We start from the raw sequence: 19,542 nt of genomic DNA, 5'->3' as shown, positions 1-19,542 counted from the left end.
CTGACAACAACTTTTAGAAGTTGTCTCTCTCCTTCTCCCTTATGTGTGTTGGAAATGGAGGTTAGGAAACTATGCTTAGAAATAAAGACCTTTCTCTCCTCAGCCACCCCACTGGTCTAAAGCTTTAAAAACCTGGAAGCTCATTTTTCTTTTTCTAAGGAACAATGAATAATATTTGTATTTTTTTCCACCAGTTTTTTTTTTTCCTCCACATTTTTTATTTCCTGCAGGTGACAATGCTTCTTGCTCTCTGGGTTTCCTAACAGAGTGAGTCTATTCCACATACACAAAATATTTCAAACTGCTGGGCTGTGGTGGCACACGACTTTAATCCCAGCACTTGGGAAGCAGAGGCATGTGGATTTCTGAGTTTAAGGCCAGCCTGGTCTACAGAGTGAGTACCAGGACAGCCAGGACAACACAGAGAAATCCTGTCTCAACTGCCCCCCCAAAACAAAACAAAACAAAAACATTTCAAATGAATTATCTATATGTAATGTTATTTTTTCTATCTTTTCACAAATAGCACATTTCAAACTGCTTGAAAAGATACATTTTATGATTTTTTCATATTCCTTCATAAAATACATCACTTTGAAAGACACTTAATAACATTGAATTTGTATATCACACAATTCATCCATTTAAGGCTTTCAAATTTATGGTAAATTTTTCTGTAAATTTTCTGCATTTATTATTCTGTAAATTTTTAGTGTATTTACAGAATCATGTAACCAGCATCATAGTCAATTTTAGGATGTTTCATTACTTTGTAGAGAACTCCCTCACCTATTATCCATAACTCTTTAATATCCTGTTTTTTTCTAGTCCTGGGCAATTACCATTTCTACCATCATCACCTATCCTCCCTTCCCTCCCCCTCTTCCTTCTTTGGTCTGTTCTATACATTTTATATAAATGGAATTATATACTTACTGCTTTTACGTAGCCTGAAGTTTTCAAGGTTCGCCCATGTTACATCATGTAAATTCTGTATTTGAGAGTGGATGGCTAGAAAGCTTCCATGTGTGAAATGTGCTTGATTGGCATATTGATAGATGGCTGTACATTCACTAATGTCCATATTGTGCTCTCACACCTCAGTATTAATTCTTACATACTAGTTCTTATTAAGTACAGTACATTAATACTCTGGTTGTAGACTTACTTTACACAAAAGTTTTTTTTTTTTTTTGGAAGTCATTCTTAATTGTCTGTTAACAGGTCTAGTCTAATTTCTTAAATGCAATAATTTGAGGTGAACTGAAGCTGCTCACATCTGAGTGTCAGTCATGTGTGCTTCTCTCTTTGCCTTGAGGCTCTTTCCTAAAGGAGGTAAATGCACAAGGATCCCTCCATCCTCTCCTTTTAAGTCCCTCATTCCATTGGCTGCCTCTTTTCAATCCCTATCTCATCTTCTTTCCCCCCCTCCATGGTATCTTCGGTTAGCACACACATATATTTTCATGATCAAAAAGTTTCCTGGCGTTCTCATCCAGTTCTAAAACCTGATTCATCTCTCTCCATTCTGTGTCTTTGCCCTTAGTGATTTCCAAGAAAGTAAATTTGACAGTTGTGAGGCCATCAAGAAATGGTACCATCAGTAGAACCATGAAAAATATTTTCTCTTTTTATCCACTCAACTTGAAGTCTTTTCTGGGTGGCTTTAACCCAGGGACACTGCAGTCTGCCTTGCCTTTCCATTTGCCTTTTCCATTAAAAATTCTAAAAGTATAGACTTTTGGAAACATTCAGGAATCTGAGTAGCCAAGATGGGTTGAAGCATTAAGAGCCAGTCAGAGGAAGCCAGAGTATATGCACCATCACCTCCCAAGTATACCACCAGAGTGACTCTGAGCTGCTGTGTTATCCCTACCATACTTCCCTCTATACTCTACCTTCTGCTCATCATTTCAGATCACAACTCCATTGTGGGATTTCTCTGCATGCTAGAAACTTTGCAGTGGTTTGCCATCATCCTCAGGATGAAGTTCATCACTATTCAATAGAACTGTCGACGTCCTGCTTGCTCTGCTCTCGCCTACTTTTCTCACTGACTCTCTTCTCGTTGTCCTGTATCCCAGTCCTTAGTTCTGTTACCCTTGTGAGATTTTTGCGGTGTTTCCAATGCACTGACCTCTCTCCTCCTTTTCACTGAAAGATGGTTTCCTCTGCTTTTGTTCAGTATCTTCCTGTAGTCGTTACGACTGCTCTTTCAGCGTTATGCACTTTTCTGCTTACTGACTTGTACAGTTTATCTTTCTGTCATTATGTGTTGCTTGTGTTTCAATATCCATTTCCTCCACCAGGTCTTAGTTTTCAAGCTCCTGCTTGGCCCATGGAGCTTTGTTTCACACTACTGAAGAATGTCAGGGGTGTAGTGAGCATCCAGACCTACATAGTTGACGTGTGAAAGAGATGATAGTGATGAAACCCTTCTCCATGCCTGGCACTGGGGTTCTCTTGCATGTGTTATTTCTCATAATATTTATCATCACCCCTGTGATGTCTTTCTCTGTGTAGTCTTTGTCAGGGAACAGACCCTGCAGGGAGGAAATGCAGACACATTTGAGAAATGGCAGTAACTGCAGAACTACTTTTATTTTCTTTGCCTTGCAGTAGGATTTCACGTTCCCTTTATTGTTATGGTTCTTCTGATGATTTCATCAGAGGTAAATACTAAAAAGTCTTCAAATCTACTTCCTCCTTTCAGCAAACATTTCAACCTGATTAGCTGCATTAAAAGTTTCTTCTCAATGCAGTTACATACCCATAGCCCCTGTGGGCCAGAGGTGGAGGGGAGAGGATGACATGTTCAAGGCCAGACTGAGCTACACAATAAAAGCCTGTCCCAAAAATAAACAAAGTTACCTCTCTTCATGAAGTGGGAGCATTTGAGCAGCATCTGTCATTGTTTAAGATTTGACAGTATTGCCAAATTAATGAATAAGTACATGAGCCAATTTATTCATCAGGGGTAATGCCATCCTTTATATTCCTGTCTTGGAGAGTACCATATGCCTTGCCTTGAAAAGAGGGATTTTACTAAGGAAAATTTTCAGTATCTATGTCAGTCATGTAGAGATACTTTAGGGTGTTGGGATTTTGGCTGAAGTTGTAGAATCTGAATATTATTGCAATTATGAATGTACTTGGAATTATGAATAAAGATTTTATTTCACTGATAAACCATTTGAATTTAAAAACGAGAATTTGTTTGGAAAACCCAAGTAAAATCTTTAGATTAAAATCACACAATGTGTTAAAATCCATAGGCAGACAGATGGACACAGACCTTAAAGACTCTGGAGCACTCTAAATATATACAACAGTTCAGATCAATAATAATCATCACAGAAATTATTTGCAGACTTTTATACAATAAAATAATTTTATACATTTAGGATTTTTGTGTATAAATTGGTTTGTTTGACCAAGTGAAATCGCACATTGAAATATCTGAGCCAATATTTGTTAGGATGATATTTTAAGCCTCCTCAAGCAATAAATCTATATTCACAGAACAGCATATATAAAATTTAAGAGCAAACAAGAATACAAATGCCAACATCTTTAAGGAATATAGTAATGTTTTGGGATTTTCTTCCAGTTAGAAAGATACATTAAAATCTTGAGAACAAATAATCAACAGTAGTGAAGAAAAATGAAGAATCTTATAAATTTTGGAATATATTGTGCTCTCCGAAGTGGAAACTAAAATGGGGCTTTGTCTCCAACGAGGAACTCATGGGGAAATAACTCTCTGAATAGAATGTTTGCTGCACAGATCTTTGCCTAAAGAGCTTCATTCAGGAGAAAATAATTTTGTAGGGCTCCACACTTTTTTCTTCAGAGTTAAACTGTGACCATACATGAATTCATTAGAAATTGGTCTCATTGTTTTTCTTGAGGAAACACATCAAAACAAACACACATTGGAATACATTTTAAGCTTACTCTGATTTTTAACAAATTGTACCATGTAAAAATATATTAACTGGACCGCTTGAGAGTTACCAGCTCTTTCCTCCCCACATAATATGTTTGCGTTTCCACATATTCACTATTAGGATTGGCAAGAGCAATTTATCCCCAGTCTTCATGTCAACCTGTTTTCATTTATAATGACCTGAAGTAGAAGAATTATGTGGCCTTAGCTTAACACCTATGCTCGAATTTATCAACAGGCATCATCATTCTTTGGATTTCAAGATCTGATTTCCTCCTCCTTTATTGTACTTGACCTGTTGGTGCAAGCAGAGGACCACACTCTATGTTCGAAATTCCAACTTCAAGTCAGCCTGGGTGAAGTGTTTGAGGTTTTCTAGAGAGTAGTAGCTGTGTCAGCTGTGATAACACAACAGGACCCAAAGCGACTTGGAAAGGAAAGGGTTGACTCATCTTACAGCTTGTCTTATCAGCCAGGGAAGTCAAGGCAGGAACTCAAAACACCAGCTGATGCAGAGACAATGGAGAAACACTGATTATTGGCTTGGTCTTCATGTCTGGCTCAGTTTGCTTGCTTAGAGTACTGAAGACCACCAGCCCAGGTGTGTCACCACCTAACGCTGTGAGCTGGGCCCTCCCACATCAATCATCAATCAAGAAAACGCACCACGGCCCAATCTTGTGGGAGCATTTACTCAATTGATGTTACCTTTTCCAAAGTGATTCCAGTTCACATCAGGCTGATATAAAAGTAGCCAACACAGTAAGTAGCACTGCATCCCTGGATGAAAACAGTCAAACCAGAGGGAGGAGAAAAGCCCTTCATTTCCTGTCATCATTATGAAGAGAGTAGCACTTTCTGGCATTTTCCTTTCAGAATTTGAAGTTCAGAGGATTGATCTGACACTGCTGATAATTTTACTTAAAAAAACCTTCCTATTATCCAGATTCGCCATTTTTTCATTTGTTTATGTAGAACAGATGGTATAGACTAGAGGAAGAGGCAAATATTGTATGTTAAACATTTTATTGATCAATTAAAATATCATAATTTAAAGTGTTGATTCTGCTGTGGGAATTATGCATGTCTGCACAGGACTGGAAAAGGCATGCAGAGTGTCTGTGGGGGTGGGATAAGAATGGTGATGTGTAGTTTAAATGAGGGGGGCTATTTTCTACACTTTTTTAATCTCCCTCCTTGATGTCTGAATCTCTGTTGAAGTCTGTCTCTCTTCCTGTCTCTGTCTCTCTGTCTCTCTTTCACACTCACATACAAATACACGCACACGCACACACAAATACACTCATACTCACCAGGGAGGCAGATGGTTTTTCATCAAGGTGTGAGGAACCTGCCTTTCTTTCTTGAATCGTGCCTCCGGGCCCTCTGCAAACTGTTTCTTTTGCCTATTTTTAAGACCAGTTTGAAAAAAAAAAAGAGAGATGATAGTCAGCATAGAATAAAGAAACCACCTGTGTGGAGTTGATTTAAAAAAAAAAGCGTGCATTAAAGCTTGCAGCTCATTGAGCAGAGTGTTGTTACAGAGAGAAGGTATCCTTATTGTTAAGCTGAATCCTGTTCAGGTTTTCTATGTGGGAGGGGCTCTCTTGAGAAGCCAGAGCCATTGTTTCAGTAACGTGTCTCCTGGACACTAATTTTCAGTCACATTAACCTTTCATCCATGTGAATTATTTATGCATAAAATCTTCCACTATTTTTGGACTATTGTTCTTGGCCATATTTATAAATTATGATAGCCTATTCCCTTAAAGTTAAACAAGGCTTTAAGAGATGGGAGGTGCCAGCAATAACTTTGCATTCTGGGCTAAAAATACGCTCCTCTTTTATTTAAGGAAGGGTTATCTCATTTACTAGAGGTCCGAAGACATTAGCATTTACTGTTCATTTCATTCCTGCATTTACAGGAAAATGTCGCAGCTGAGTCTGGAGGCAGAAACAGACCCATTGCTTATAGGAGGTGCAGGAAAATGACACCCCGCAAATAAATGGTCCTCATGTATCCTGCTGTGCCCTCCATGGTCTTGCTCTTCCTTAGAAGCTCCATTTATGTCCACTGTTGGGGCAGGCTGCCTACCCAACAATGGAGAATTGCAGTGGAAACTGCCCTCACCACCTAAGTTATGGGGCCTGATACAGTACCTACCATACAGACAGCAGTTCTGTCTCCCCTAATCCGTGCCTATGCACACGACCCCGTCATTGTTCCCAAGATCTGTGCACTTTGTCGTTGGTCTCATTTCTGCAGGATTTAGACAAGTGTCAGATGCTTGGAATGCTACCCAATAGTGACCTTGATTCTTGGACTTTTTTTGGGGGAAAACAGTTTAGATCTAAGGTTGAAGTTATATGAAATATTTCATAATTATATTAGTTGAGTGACTTCTGGTATAAGAAGTCCAGTCTATCTTAGAGACATCTGTCTTTACATGGGTCAGGTATTCACTTTTCTGTTCTTGAGGATAGTGATATATTTCTACAAGATTAAGTCTCCTTTGTTTTTTATTATGTCCAGTACACAGGGAGATCCTAAAGATATTCCTTAGAGTCAAGTTTCAAGATAATTCTTTTAAAGCTTTTTTATATTTCTGATTGTCAAAATAGAACATGTTAAGAAATCAACCCCCCAAAAACCCAGTTGCTTGGCAAGAGATACTAGGATAACTATGGTGGTGCTTAGCACGTGATGGATGAGCAAACGGTAAGAGTGTGACTTGGTACCCAGAGACTCCACCCCATGGTTGGTCCTAAGCCCCTTTGGGGGGAAAGGCAGTCTTTAATTACATCTGGAACTCATTATTTCTTTTTGGAGGCTCTTTCCAGATCAGCTCCCCCATCAGCCTCCCATTGAGCAACAGAAATTCCAGATGGTTCCCTCCATATGCCAGAGCTCACTCTCTCAAGTAGGATAGATTGGTCATTGACAGAGTAGGATGGAGGAGCTGCATCCATCTAGGAATAGGTGGAAAGTACTAGGAGACAGTAAAGATAGAAGTGTATTTATTAAGTGAGTTATAACTTTTTATGAGTGACCTCTAGAAATGCTTTGAGGAACTTCACAGAGATGATGCTACTTGTAGAGAGTGTAGCATATTGCTTCAAATTCACACCAGGACAAAAATATACAAGCTGTCCATATATCTGAGGACAGTTTGTCTGCTCTGGGGCCAGTTTCAGCATGAAGTGTGTATTCCCTGGTTTATGTCAGTATAGTCTCATCTCTACAATTGGGATACAAGGAGAACCCTTTTAATGGAAAAGGTTAAATGAGATATGTTTATTTCATCAAAGCAGAATAGGTACTTTAGCATTTTTTCCAATCAGAAGTATATGGAAATAAATAAAAAACAGACAACATCCATTTAAATAAAGTATAGCATCACTTCAAGTCTATATAGCATTATTTTATTAATATATTTGCATCATGTAACGGTGAGAAACACCTGTTATTCATCTTTTATTTCCAACCTCTTGAAAGGGTTGACATATTGCAAGAAAGGAAAGGAGCAACAAAGTTGGAGAGTTGAATCTAGGAAACTTGAAAGTGCAAACTATAACACCCAAAGAAACAATATCAACACTTCTTTTCCCTGCAGCCCCTCCTTTTACCCTAGATGCTGCTGGATTGTATGTATGTGTGTACTTCTTGGAGTGGTTCTGAAGACCTAATGTACACTAGATTTTGTTTCAGATCTTCGTAAAATAAACACGAGGGAGGAAGTCATATACTAGTCCCACACAGTTAATCTGTGTGTGGTTCCAAGTGGTAGAGATCGTTAAAGGAGGAGGTGAGGAGTGCTTTACTGTCAGCTAAAACCCAGCACTGTTCCTCATGGCGTGGGTGGTGCTGATGATGCTGGGCCATGTAGCAACTTTGACATCAACTACTTGTGTTCAGCTGAGAGAACTGAGGTGGCATAGGGTATGGGCTAGGCTTAAGGTGTTATACTGGAAGTATGCCTGCATGTCATTGGCTACAACTCAGTCACATGACTTCATTTAACTGTAAGGACTGATTGAGTCTAAAACTGTAAACACAGGAGGAAGAAGGAACTGGTTAGTTTTCAGCCTCCCAGTCTTTGCCACAGGAGGGCATGTCTGGTCTTCTAACTAAGGAATGATGCAAGCACTGGCAAGGCATTGCTCATGACCAGTTAATTTGCCTGGGCAGGTCTTTATGAATGGCAGAGTACATTGTTTCCTGGCATGTGAAATGAGATTATACTAGCAAAAGAACTTTAAAAAAAATTCTGTACACCTATCAGTGATTGTGGTACTTGAAATTTAAACAGGAACATTTATTGGACATCTTTAATTCATGGTGAAGAGAGCAACACTTAATGCTTCAGCCTACATGAAATATTTACTGTTTTAAGTAAAAATGTTTTATTCATACATTACTTTATTGTTAAGTTCAGGAAAAATCTATGAATATATCTCTTGAAGTTATACAGAAAAGACTTTTCTGAGAAGGATGGAAGGGGAAGGGATGAAGGGGAAGAGAGGTAAAGGGAGGAGGGGAGAAGGGAGGAGGTGTGAAAAGAGGAGAATAATGGTTCGAAGTCATCCATAAGCCCTATAAGCATGCCAAGCAAATGGATATTTGTATATACAATGGTTCTCTTCAGCATTTACTGAGAGTTCACTGTGGGTCTGTATTACATTGTGAAAATTATGGATTTACCATGATCTATTAGTATTTTAATACTCACAAAAGACCTGTTAGGAAGTAGATACTGTTTTCATTCCCATTTCACAGACAAGATAATTGAGACATAAAAGGATAAAATTGGTCTCCCATCTAGCAGGTAGCAGAACTGAGATTTAGAACCAAATTGTCTCTCTTTTCAAGGCCAAGACTATTGAATTTTATGCCTTGAAACTAGTGTCAAAATTGAGGACACACATATGAACCATACGGAGTTCATATTTTTATGTATTAAACTTGTACTTAATTGGGGTTGTATTTGGGGTATTTGAGGATATAAGGAAGATTTATTTTTGCCCGTAACATTTGCTATACTAAGGAGTGCCAAAATTTGCTCCACACGACTGATATCCTTTCTTATTTGTTAATAAGACTGCCTCATATGGAATATTTGTTCTGGTTGCTGTACCTGGCCTGAATCCGGTAACAACCCAAGCAGCTCCTGAATTGGCCAGAAGCATGAAACAACCCTGAAGGAGAGAAAGGGGCTCTTGCCTGAGGCGAACCTCTGAGTGACCTTTTTGTCTCCTGCAGACAAGACGGTTCTTGTGGATACCGACCTCCCAGTGCTTCGACGCCTCTATGTGATGGGTACCTTAGAATTTCCTGTGGACAGAAGCAATGTTCTGAGTGTGGCATGCTTACTCATTGCAGGAGGGGAACTAAAAGTAGGTAAGTGCTGGTGTATTGGATTGGGAGTGTAATGATAGTCAAGTTCTGGGGGAAAGCATTCTTGGAAACAGGAGGTAGCAGGAATCTGCAGCCTGACGTATGCTGGGAGTGGGGGTGGGGGCTAAGGCTAAGGATGGATTTCCCCGGGCATATTTATTTAGATGTGGACAGTGGGGACTTCTGGTTGTTCTTTTTCATTCTCTGTCCTCAATTCCCTTTTGTTGCCCTAGAGGGACTCTTAAGTCAGATAACATGGGCCCAAACCCATCACAGCCTCACACTGGCTGTTTGACCTTAAGCAAAATCCCCACTTCCTCATCTGAACATGTGCAATAACGGAATCTACCACAGGGATATGAGATGTCTCAATAATCAGAGGCAGCTACTCACATTGTCTTATGGTAGGTGTTTAACATAAGACACCCTATGTTACTTTATCCATCAGGGTGTTCATACACAAATCAATAACATGAATTGAACATATTTTTTTAAAAAAAAATATTTAAGGAAGTGAATTATTTACACAATTACATGTCTGGAATGGTGCATACCTTAGGGCTAGTAAAGCCAGATATTTTTTCAATGCTTTGCTGTAAAAGGTGGAGAAGGGGCTGTTTCTGGAATCCTGACTTGTAAGTGAGGAGATGGTTATCGGAGTGACACATGAGTGTTTGCATGGTAGGGACTCAATTGGCTGATGAGGGTGTCTGCAGGAATAAGCACTCTAGCCTATCTCTTCTCACTAGGGTTGGAAGTCAGAGAGTGCTCACCAGCACCGTGTTGATAGGCCAGCACCACCTGGTGCATGGCCGAGATTAGAGATGGCTGCTTCGGAACGTGGGCATCAGCAGAAGTTCTTCGGCATAGTTGGCTTCCAGCTATCAGAACAGACTCTGTGTTCCTACCAATAGAGCCAATAAGTCAACGGACTTTTCCAGCCACCTCATGCTGTCAGTCTTGGCAATGGTCTTGTCAGTTGTAATTTCTGCTCTTTCTCCATGCGCTCAGTCAAATACCCATTTTCCCACCATAGCCTGTACAAGACTTCTTTTGTTTTACCATGGGTATTGGAACACTTAAGTTTCTGGCCTTTTCACCTGTTCCTTCATTATGTTATTTTCGCTCATCTTTCTGCCCTGGAAACATCTGTATTCTGATATTTTTGTTTCTCATTCAGACTATTCTCCCATTTGTTTAGCCGTCTGTAAAACACTCATCCAATCGCTGATGGGAATATCTAATGAAATGAACTCTGCTTGTGTCAGGAAAAAAGCACTGAAAGCTATCATCTCATGACTAGAGTTCTTCTTTCCAGAATTCCGGGGTCACTTATAACTCATAACTTACACATTGGAATTTGGACCTTTGAGAGAAAGTGGTGCCAGCCTCCAGTTTTGCTTTCAATATTTTGGATATTTTTATGTCGTGTCTATTCCTAACTTGATTTCACCTATCACTAGATAATGGTGTGTCTTTTTTCTCTCATTTTCATCCATGTGTTCCAGGCCTAAAGGTTGCTTTATTGGAACCCATCTGCCCAATCCTATGTGCGTTATGCCTGAAGGAAGACTTTCACCCCATCTGTCCACACCTAAAGAAATCCCAGCCCGAGAGAGATAATATGTCTAGTTAGTAAACAAACTTAATAGATGTGGACATTGATGCAGCATACTGCCAGATCATATTTGCTCGGCGATGTCGCTTGATCCAAATCCTAACAGTGTAGAGTTCTGGCTGTTGGTGGTTACGATTCTGAGGCAGCGGATGGTGGCCAAGGATGCTACCTGACTTTCAGAGTCATAGAATGCTACACTTGGAAGTAAATTGGAGATCAAAGTTGCATCATGAATGTCAGACTCAGTTTATGTTATTTGCTCAGTGCTTGTCTTACTAGGACACAGGCACGAGCAGAAAGTATAGCAGATAGGGAAAACAGGAAAGAAAACTGACCATTATGCTCTAGCTATTGTTCTTACATTGGCTGGTAAACGCATCATGAACAAAAACATGTAAAAATAACATATTTCTTTGAAAATATTTAGTTTTAATTTTGCATATAAGTATGTGCCTTTGTGTAGGTATGTACTGTTGGAGTCCAGAAGAGGATCTTAGACACCTCCCTGCCTCTACACTAGAGCTGGAGTTAGTTACAGGCAGTTGTGAGCCCTCTGATTAGGAGTGTTGGGAAACTAACTCAGGCCCTCTGTGTGAGTCATTTGCATTCTTAACTGCAGAACCATCTGTCCAGCCAGCAAGTATACCCTGAGATGGTAAGAGATGGCAACGTTTTATACCCTCAACATCCTTTATCTATTCTTTCACAACTTAACTTTTGGCTTTAGCTTTTCATTTATAGAATTTTTATTACATTTTTGTTCATTGCATGTGTGTATGTGTACGTGTTTATATGTGTGTTTATGTGTGTGTACACATGCGTGTATGTGTATGTGAGAGAGAGAGAGAGAGACAGAGACAGAGAGTCAGACAGAGAGAAATAGAGACAGAGACAAACAGAGACAGTGACAGAGTGCATTAGTTTTGTGCATGCCACACTGCACCTGTGGAGGTTTGTGGACAACTCGTTGAAGTTGGTTCACTCTGTCCATCATGTGGGCTGTGGGTCCTGGGAATTGAACTGAATTCAGGAGGTTATCAAGCTTAGTGTCATTGGCGACAGGCCCTAGTTTAACATATTCCCAATATGTTTTTTCTTTTATTGAGTGATCACCTCTGTGCCAGGAAATGCTTTCCCATTGATAAGGAGATAAGGGATAAGGAGAGAGAGACCGCATCCTTGTGTGTTTTTATTTGTGTATTTGGGAAAGCAGGTGATGAGACTAACAGAAACTATACATTTGGATGACAGAGTTATGTTCTAAAGGAAACTAAGGAAATACTGTGGAGAGGTCCAGGTTGGCTACTGGCCATTAGAGGTTAAGTGGGTGATAAAGGGAGTTCTAAAGAATCATGCAGCCTCTGACAAAGAGAACAGAAGGATGTAGACCTATAACAATTGGGAAAGACAACCTCAGCCTTGATGAACAGCTCCTGCAAAAAGGCTTGTGGCAGGAACTTACATTGCAGGGTGGGAGGTGGAGGGGCACCTGCTGGGCTAGAGAGTGTAAAGTAAGTTTTTAATTCTATTCTAGAAATTCATTGTACCACTTCCATAAAATTCTCCAAAATAACTGTTAGCTGGGAGTCTCCATGACTGTATGGATCATCCCTTCACAGTTTTCACTGAGATTGGCAGATTTTTCTTATATGTTTCAAAATCTTGTATTTGGTAACGTACAAAGCCATGAGCAGCCTCTGTCAGAGTTGTTTTAATCCCCCCTCCCTAGCCTCCAGCAATTCAGCCTCTATTAGGAACCCATTCCTGTGTCTGTTAATAGAGGGCATTCAGTATCTTATTTCTGGTATATTCTGCCTGTTCTTCTTCTCCTTACTTAATTCGTTTTACTGATACAATGTGTTAGTTTCCAAGTATCCTCTTCATTAAACTACAGTGTTTAATGCATGTTGGAAAACTTGTTATTGGCACCTTCTGACAGTGTGTAATTAGTATATGGATGAATATAAATGAATAGACCGAGGTCTACTGTGTCTGTCAGTGTCTTTTACCCCTTAGAATGCATCATGCTCACATGTCTATATCTTTGAGGCAGGAAATATAGTGTTAATGTTGAAATAACCATGATGCATTTATCTCCTCCTACAAGAAAGGAGCTGAGCAAGTATGAAAACACATTAGAAAAATTGGTGATCCAATTTCAGTTTTTATAATCTGTCTTGGACCAATTAAAAATGCCAACACCGTGTCAAAATAAATTTTGGCTTGTTGGATCCATTAACTAATTTATGTATGTTTGCACAGGGGCACCTGTCTGGACCCTTCTCTTTCATTTATGTAGTCACTTAAATGAATAATTGCACCAATTCATTTATATGTGTTCCTTGTATCATAGTTATCATTGATGTTAGCATGTTATTGACATAGATGTTCAACTCACTAGGGACTTTATGCTTTTAAAGCTGCATGTGAATAACTTTTTTGTAAGAATTTGCAGGGAAACTTCAGAGGTGGATAACCTGGAATGTCATGCCTACTCAAACTACTGTCAAAATACTAAAAAATGCATATAAATATTTTATAATTGAATAAGTAATATGGAATATTGGTTTTTGTATGAATAGAAAATTTATATAAATATCTATATATACTTTGTTTTATCCAAATACATTGAGTAATGTATACTCTAATAACTTTTGAATATTAACAGGATCCCTAAGTGAGCAAGGCACACTTGCACAGATTTGTGAACTGAGGACACAGTATTTTATTGTTTCTCTGGCTTGTCCCAGCCAAGTCAAATGATGAACTTCCTAGTTGCTCAGTAGATTATGCTAAGAACTTAGTTTTATCCTGAAACTGGTCACATATTTTTTTTAAGGCCACTGATGGGCATTTATCACTGCTACCTCACTGTGGCAGCCAGAAGCCCGAGGTCATCGTTAGCACCTGGCTTTGATTATCTGGAAATGAAGTACGAGGTGTATGGAAGCTTCTTTCATTGCTTCCAGGTTTGGAGCTTTCTCAATCTCAAGGAAGCAAATCTATATAGTTTATTGCCTTCCAAACTGGCAGTTCTGCAAGACTCACTGGGTGATTAAATAATAAGAAATAAACAAACCTGAGAAAACTATAGATTACATCCTTCAGCCTAAAGCCATAATACCATTGAACAGAGAATCACGTGTTTTATTGTTAAAAATAATATATCAGCAATTAGAGGGAGATCTCAGTGGTTAAGAGCAGGTGTTGCTTTTGCAGAGGATCTGGGTTCAATCCCCAGGATCCACATGGTGGCTTATAACCATTTGTAATTCTAGATCCAGGAGATCTGACCAGGGATAGCATATTTACTCAAACTATTATCAAAGTCCTAAAAAAGCATATAAATATTTTATTATTGCATAAGTAAAATGGAAATTCATATACCAAGGTATTTGTATGAATAGAAAATTTATATAAATGTATACACTTTGTTTCATGCAAATAAATTGAGTAATATATATTCTAATATGCATTGTTGGGCACCAGACACATAGCTCATGCACATATGCAAATGGCAAAACACTCATTCACATAAAATAAGTAAATAATATATCATGTTAAAATTAATACTAATGTCTTCTTTCAAGCACATACACTTTTAATGGATAAATATGTCACATGTATTTCCACAAAGACATGGTTTATGAGCGCTGAAGTGGATCAGCCATCAGCCAACTAATTACACTAACAGATTTCTAATCCAGGTAATGGTTGGCTAAAAAATTTTAAAGTAACATTGAAGATATGTGCTTTCTAAATACGATATTTAAAACTTTGTGTTTTATAAGTATTCCGTTTTTGTTCTTGGAGAGTCCTAATAGGGCTAAATGTCTAACACTAAATAATACAGGTTTTGGGGCCAGAGAGATGACTCAGCAATTAAGAGCACTGACTGCTCTTTCAGAGGTTTTGAGTTCAATTCCCATTAACTGCATGGTGGCTCACAGCCATCTTCTGTAATGGGATCTGATGCCCTCTTCTGGTGTGCCTGAAGACAGCTGCAGTGTGCTCACAGAATATAAATAATAAATAGTTGAAAAAAATAATACAGGTTTTGAGAGAGTATATCTTTTGTGTTCAAACTCCATCTTAGAAAACCTGACCTTAGTTTGAAATTAAGTTAACTAACAGGCAGGTACCTAGCACCAATTTCCAGGTCACTCTCCCACAAATCTGTATCTCCAAGTTACAAGCCTGCCCCTGACACTTCACTTCCTAACAACCACCAATCAGGAAAAAAGAGGAGTTATGTTTATGGCTTAACCCTCAGTGCCAGCCAATTATGTTAAAGGCCATAATGCCCTCCCGCCCCTTCCAGTCAGATGTGTACCAGGCTAGATAACCCCTCTTGATTCTATAAATGCTTGCCTGAAACTATGTACTTTCCCTTTCTGCTTGGGGTGTGGCCCAAGCTCCAGCTTGTAAATAAACACCCTAGTACGATTACATCAGTGTCACCTTGGTAATCGTTTGGGGCTTGGGAATAGGCACAACAATTTCAAGATAAGATTTGCCATAGAAAGATATTATTTCTAAATGGACACCAATTTTCACAAATATATTATCTTTAAATTTTATTTATGCATTATTAATCAAAACTCTAATAAACCTAAAAATCTTCTATTAAATATCTTTAATATAGAAAGATTTCAAAATCAGTATTTTAGAATTTATGCTTTTCTGGCAATACACTGTTTCTTAGCTCACAAATAGAAGAGAACAGACAAAAGGCGCTTACATTAGAGTCTTAAAAATTTTTGAGATAAAATACATTACGTCGTTAGAGCCAAGAAGGGCCACTTAATCCCGATGTAACTGACAAAGAAAGATCTGAGTAAAGCCATGTGGACTCTGAGGAGTTCATCCCATAAGGGGTAGGAGTGGTATTCTATGCAGAGGCGGGGAAGCACATGCTCTGGGACTTAGTGTGGCTCAGTGAAGGAGCATGTTAGAAAAGGAGAGAAGAGGGCAGTTGTTCTTCATGAACACAAGACATAGACAGTGCTTCTCCTTGTTTACCATTTCAAAGCATTTAAAAAATATTTGCCATTCTTTAAAAATAACAAGCCAAAGAACTTTGAGGATTTATTCCTCTTGGTTCATTCCAAATGCTAAATCTTTAGTTCAGGTTTCTGAAAATACAAGAGGTATGGCCATTTTCACAGACTGGAACTCAAGAACACGGGAGATTCTTAGAAATCAATTAGAGTGATGCCAGTTGTGGGTGGAAAATGAAGGATGGGGAATAATGAAAAAGACTGCAAACAGAAGGATCTGAAAGATGAGTGAATAAGCTTGAGTGCGTTTCTTGATTCCAAGGTGTGGGCAATTACATTGATAGGGTAGGCTTAGATGTAAACTAGACTTATACTTGATTCTATCAAAAACATTTAATAAAATAATGAAAGGTCCCTTTCCTTTTTTATTGTACATTTTGAAATTCATGGAATCCATTTGTACCATATCCCCCAAATCAATAATGGTTATCTTTGGTATACCAGAACTTACATTCTTCCGTCTCCCCAGGTGATTTTGACATCTGGAACCAATTCTCTTTTGCTTCCATTGCCCACCATCACGCTAAGTTATGGCAGCTATTCCTTGCTTCTTCCTTAGTTCTACATGTGTTCATGCGCACCCTCCCCCACTACTTCCTAGAATGGTGTTTATTTTATCTAAGCCCAATGCCACTACATAATAGTTGTGTTTTCTGACCAGTTACTTTAGCTCTTCTTGCCTCAGTTTTCTCATGGGAATCTCTACAGTTCTCACTAAAGACCTGTGATGAAGTCGTGAAATCACTCATGTTTGTGAAAATATCAGCAACATCTCCCAGTTATAAACTTTAGGTTTCAAAGCAGCTTTACAAACATAAACCGAGACCCATATGCCTCATCCGGGACACTGTGTCTCTTCATGAGAAGATCATCCCACCTCTGAAGGTGAGACTGAGAATACAACGAGGACAGCAGGCCCCCAAATGCTTCACTCTCACCGCATTTACAGATCCAAGAGGCACCTTATTGTAATGTTAGACTATCATGTCTTTCCTTCTCTTGTCCCTGCCTGATTGTTGAGTAGTCCTATGCTCCACCTTTTCCCTCTCCCATCTTCACAAAAAGAATCCAAACTCTGGTCGCTTCAGATTCCCAAAGATCACGGCAGGCTGACTAATTTTGCCCAGATTTTCTGTGAAGGCTCCACATGTGCTGCAGTTTGGGGTTGCATAATTGATTTAATCTCCGATTTTAGAGAAACACGCACAACTCTTTGTGGGGCTCCGCATACATTTCTCTAGGGCAAAAAGTGTCCTACTTTTCCTCTCTGGTATCTGTTTACTGCTAGGACTTCCCCCGCCTCCCAAGACTTTACTCTCTGAAATAAATGAAATCACAGTTGGAAAACAGCTAACTGGACAGACTTATAACAGCAAGATAAGAGCCACACTGAGGCACATTTGCTTAACGGTCCCGTCCTTGGCTTCCTTTCTTCTTGAGCTTGTGTCTTTGGGTTAAGAGGATAATTTCGTTTCTAGGCTGAGGCACAGTGGCATCTATACAGAATGGAAGCTTGCTTTAGTGTTGTAGCAGAAACACCTAAGCCATGGGTTCCAATGGTTGTTCTTGAGTTGTATGCTGTCCAGATTGATTTGTCTCTCAGCAGCTTATTGTCGACACAATAATGGCTGGAGAGGATGGTCCAAGGAGATACGAATATAGCAAACCCCAGACTTACACCAGGTGCATAGAAAATGCCAGCAAGGGTATGGGAGGAAATGATTTTATGCTGCCTGAGAGAAAAGGCTAACCAAAACAAGTAGGTCATTTTAACTTTACCAATTTTTCCATATCGTATCTGTTAGTTCCCCCACAGCTCTTTTTTATTATTTTCAGGAAACTGGTAAACTGGGAAGTCTAACTGGGAAGTCTAATTTGATAGTAGATAATTCTGGTGAAGCCACTTCTATAGAATGTATAATTGGAGGAGAACTTTTGTACTGGTTATTTCTTCAACAATTAATTCTGTAAGAATAGCATAGCTTTCCTAGGTCATATTCCATAATAAGTAATGTTAGCATGTCTCTCAGCATTTATTCAACTGCAAAGGACACAGTGGAAGAAAGTGCCAGACACAAGTCCCATCTGAGTGTCACAGGCTTATGCTTTTTGTATCCCAATGATGCTAACAGAACTTATGTAAAACAATTTGTTACTGGTTTACTAAACCACCAACTGTTTGAAGTCTGTTACACGTTGCTAGATGGATAGATTTAGGTAAGTTATATGTGAATATTTACACTGGAGCCAGAATCATACTTCTTAGGTGTGTAGGGAGCATTACATGCTAAAACAATTGTGAATTCACAGAACCTTGGCCACTGTATCATCCAGGATTTGCTGTAATAGTGGTGTGTAATAAATAACCTCCAAGTCTCAGTGATTTGTAAAACGAGTATTCATATTAGGCAGGATTGAGCCTGGCTTCAGCCTGCATGGTGTTCTCAGAGGTTTTCTAAATATATCTACACTTAGGTATCCAAAGGTGTGAGGAATTCTGTGATAGAGATGTGTGGAATACTTGGCAAGTATTGACACAGCCAGATAAGTGCCATTTCTACCCCGTTTTATCCAGTGTGCTAATCCAAAGCACTTTATCAAATCTGCCTGGATAATAGGAGACAGTAAAGTGTGCTGAGTTAGTCTATGATGAGAAGTAGCAGGTAGCTGATGAAGAGTGACCCAGCCTTCTTCAGAGAGGCATGTGCAACCCCATGCTTTCTGCTGCACCTTGTTTATGTGTCCAGTGCCCTTCCCCATACAGTCAATATCACAGCACCTACTCTGGAGTCTCTCTCTACATTTCAAATGATCTTGGATACTTACTCTGCTTTCTTAACAGGCACTTTGGAAAACCCCTTAGAAAAAGACCAAAGACTTCTGATACTCCTTAGAGCCTCAGAAAAAATCTTCTGTGACCATTTTGAAGGAATTCGTGTTGACCCAGGAACAATTGGTAAGAGTTAAGTATGGTGTATGTTACGAATATACCTGTGTATAATGGGTGTGTCTGTGTTTTTGTATGAGAAACAGATAGAAAGAGACAGAGAGACTGAGATAGAGAGACTGAGACAGAGAGGCAGTAGAGTTCCATTTATCAGATAGCTGCTGAATTCTAGACAGTTTATATTTACTCTTTGATGTATCAGATATTTCAAAGTCCATTTACAGATACCATAACTGTGACTCAGAACTGATAAACTATATATGTGTGATGGCCATAAAAACATTCACCATTGACAGTATTTTCATCTGATATTGTCATAGTATGGTAGTATCCAATCCTAAACTGTTCTATATGAGAATACTATGGCTGGGGTATCATGTCCAGATACATATGAATGTTTCCAAGTCAAAGAGTGGTGCTATATAGGAATTATTTACTTTGTAAAAGGGAAAATTCTTTGTAGGAAGTAGTTTCACTTTCTTTAAAAAATTCATTCTAGCCAGGTGTGGTGGCACACGCCTTTAATCCCAGCACTTGGGAGGCAAAGGCAGGCAGATTTCTGAGTTCGAGGTC

The 19,542-nt window shown here is 39.1% G+C and overlaps 1 protein-coding gene across 1 annotated transcript in view; it reads left to right on the top strand.

Moving 5' to 3' along the window:
• The window catches only part of Pkhd1 (PKHD1 ciliary IPT domain containing fibrocystin/polyductin), a 480,627-nt gene that overhangs the window by 312,279 nt on the left and 148,806 nt on the right, over window positions 1–19,542 (top strand). The window contains exons 53-54 of the mRNA XM_031366970.1: window positions 9,210–9,347; window positions 18,865–18,978. Coding sequence (XP_031222830.1) covers window positions 9,210–9,347; window positions 18,865–18,978 — 252 coding nt within the window. The remainder of the gene's footprint in view (window positions 1–9,209; window positions 9,348–18,864; window positions 18,979–19,542) is intronic.

The sequence above is a fragment of the Mastomys coucha genome, unplaced genomic scaffold (assembly GCF_008632895.1).
Source record: "Mastomys coucha isolate ucsf_1 unplaced genomic scaffold, UCSF_Mcou_1 pScaffold14, whole genome shotgun sequence".
Classification (NCBI taxonomy): domain Eukaryota; kingdom Metazoa; phylum Chordata; class Mammalia; order Rodentia; family Muridae; genus Mastomys; species Mastomys coucha.
The sequence above is the reverse complement of the archived record's forward strand: the minus strand, read 5'-3'. Positions and strand labels throughout refer to the sequence as shown.